General features: G+C 28.3%; 1 protein-coding gene across 1 annotated transcript in view; it reads left to right on the top strand.

Moving 5' to 3' along the window:
- The first annotated feature begins 135 nt into the window (after positions 1 to 135).
- The window catches only part of LOC103309826 (RNA-binding protein squid-like), a 4,815-nt gene continuing 2,463 nt past the window's right edge, over positions 136 to 2,487 (top strand). Inside the window, exons 1-3 of the mRNA XM_008186281.1 lie at positions 136 to 149; positions 1,683 to 1,720; positions 1,791 to 1,918. Coding sequence (XP_008184503.1) covers positions 136 to 149; positions 1,683 to 1,720; positions 1,791 to 1,918 — 180 coding nt within the window. The remainder of the gene's footprint in view (positions 150 to 1,682; positions 1,721 to 1,790; positions 1,919 to 2,487) is intronic.

Below are 2,487 nucleotides of genomic sequence, written 5' to 3' on the forward strand. Positions count from 1 at the left end.
TAGCGAAACGAAAAATCTGCTATAACGTACGTGTGTAAGACGGAGACAAGTAGACAACACATGCGGGTGCGACGCCTCTTACATCAGAAATTTGTATATTTTTTTTTAAATTCTAATTTATTGTATTGAAAAACTATGAACCTGAATTTGTAATTCCTTACCCAACTCCTTACTGATCGATTCCATTATGTGATTAAATAATTTAAGTGTTTGCTTTAATATAATTAAATGGTTAGTGGTGACTATATATAAAGTGTTTAAAAATACCACGAGTAAATATCGAATTCTTTGGTATATGAAATATACTATGATAACATTGTTGTGTACGGTATATCTCTTACTTACTTAATAGATTCAACTAATCACAGGAATTAATTTTTTTTCCGGAAATCATGGTTCACTGGTCACGTATAGTACGACCTGTCGAAATTAATTTTTTTATACATTTTACTTACCTTGAATGAATGAGAATATTATGGTAAGTATATTTTTCAAAGTGCAATTAAATTTCAAAAAATATCATATTTTATTTCTTAGGAACTGTATATTATACTGTAGTAATAATACATATATTTACTGTATACTGTTATAATTTACTATATACTGTAGTAATAATACATATATTTACTGTAGTAAATGATGAATTAAAATAGAATAATGATAATTTATTTCTAAATATTTAATGATTTCATATCATTAAAAAAAATTTAAAAAAGCAGGTAAGTGGATGTCGCTCTGCTCTACAGTAGGTTACAAGTGGGTCTTGAATTAGACTTGAATTCAATGATATAATATCATTGTATAAGAAAAACGATTCTGAGCGGAGACGGTTTGTCAGTCTAGATATTTTATATTTTGTTATTATTTATTTTATCATGTAAGTTGAATTAATATTAAAATATTATAATTTTTTATTCGTTTCTATGGTGATAAACAAAGCGTTAGAAATTAAAATCCCATTTTTAGCGTTTTTTCGTAATTTTTCATTACTTTTTCCCGTGGCATTAAATAACTATTGAGAAAATCGAAAAATGACCTCTCTAAAGTACCATCTTGGTCCAATTTGCTAAAAGATAAGATACTATATTATGTGGAAATCGAAGGAATCCTTCTGGTAGAAATTTTGTATACATAATATAAAAAAAAAAAATAAAAAAAATAAACACCATTGTAAAACCACTAGCTTCATCGCTCCGCTCAGAATCTAAAAAATTAAATAGTAAAAAAAAACTTGAAGTTTATACTTTTATATGCATAATTAAGTGAGGGTTAATTTTAATTTTTGAAGACGATTTTTGATTCTTATGTTCCAAATCATTATGTATCTCCCAAATATTATTACGCTTGATGTAAGACACATAATGACCATGACTCCATCCTGTGACACCAATAATTATATACCTGAAAATTATGTAATAAATGACATATTAGTATACCCTATAGGTACCGTATATACTATGTATAATTTGTATTAAAATTTTGCCCCAATGTACCATATTAAAAAATGTTGGTAGAAATTAAAACTTTTAAAATTCAACGGAGTCAGGGATTTCAATCTTTTTTTTAAAGTAATTTATACATTACTTGAACCATTCGCGTCTTCGTTGCTCCGACGTTTCGTATCCCGTTCGTGATTCCACAAGTCAGACATTTCAAAAATTAATACTATTATTATTTTGCAGGATATTCGTCGGAAGGCTTAAAGGCAAAACTACTGTAGGTAAGTTTGTGGCAAACACCTGTTGGTGGTTCCGAAAAATCGTAATAAAATACTTTTTTGTATGTTCTAGACGATTTACGTTTACACTTTGGTCAGTTTGGTGAATTCCATTTTATTAATATCAAAATAGATATTGTAACTGGTCGGAGCAGAGGGTTCGCTTTCATTGAGTTCAAGACAATGGAAGGCCGAAACAATGTTAGTACTTACACCGTTTAGTTTAATTAATTTAATTTTTAAAAAACACTTCGGGACAAATGTTTGTAATATACTTAAGTAATAAATTAAACGTAATTTAGTGAGAGTTTTACAGGCAAAAATGTTTATAGTTTTTATCAACTCACTTACAATTATACTTCTAACTTCCATATTATTCAATTATTTGTTTGGTAGTTAAATTAATTTAACTTCCTTAAGGGGATTCGATACCGTGATTTTCTGTTTTCGTCTAACACACTCGTGACATAGTATTTTAGACGTTTTTTTTGCCAAATGTGCCAATTGATCTAATGAAGCGATAAGAATTCTGAAAACAGATTTGAATTTGTCATCAAGTCTACTTGAAATCGACTTTCCCAAATTTTTGATTTTAGATTCTGAGTGGAACGATGAATGTATTGATTTTACAATGATGTGTGTTTTTTTTTTTATATTTTTTTGTGTCTGTCATCACCTTTTAGGACAGTAAAACTGCTTCGATTTTCTTCAACAGTAACTTTTATGATTGGAAAGTGAATCTAGTTGGTACTTTGGGGGGTCAAAGTAAA

Source organism: Acyrthosiphon pisum, chromosome A2, assembly GCF_005508785.2.
Source record: "Acyrthosiphon pisum isolate AL4f chromosome A2, pea_aphid_22Mar2018_4r6ur, whole genome shotgun sequence".
Lineage (NCBI taxonomy): Eukaryota > Metazoa > Arthropoda > Insecta > Hemiptera > Aphididae > Acyrthosiphon > Acyrthosiphon pisum.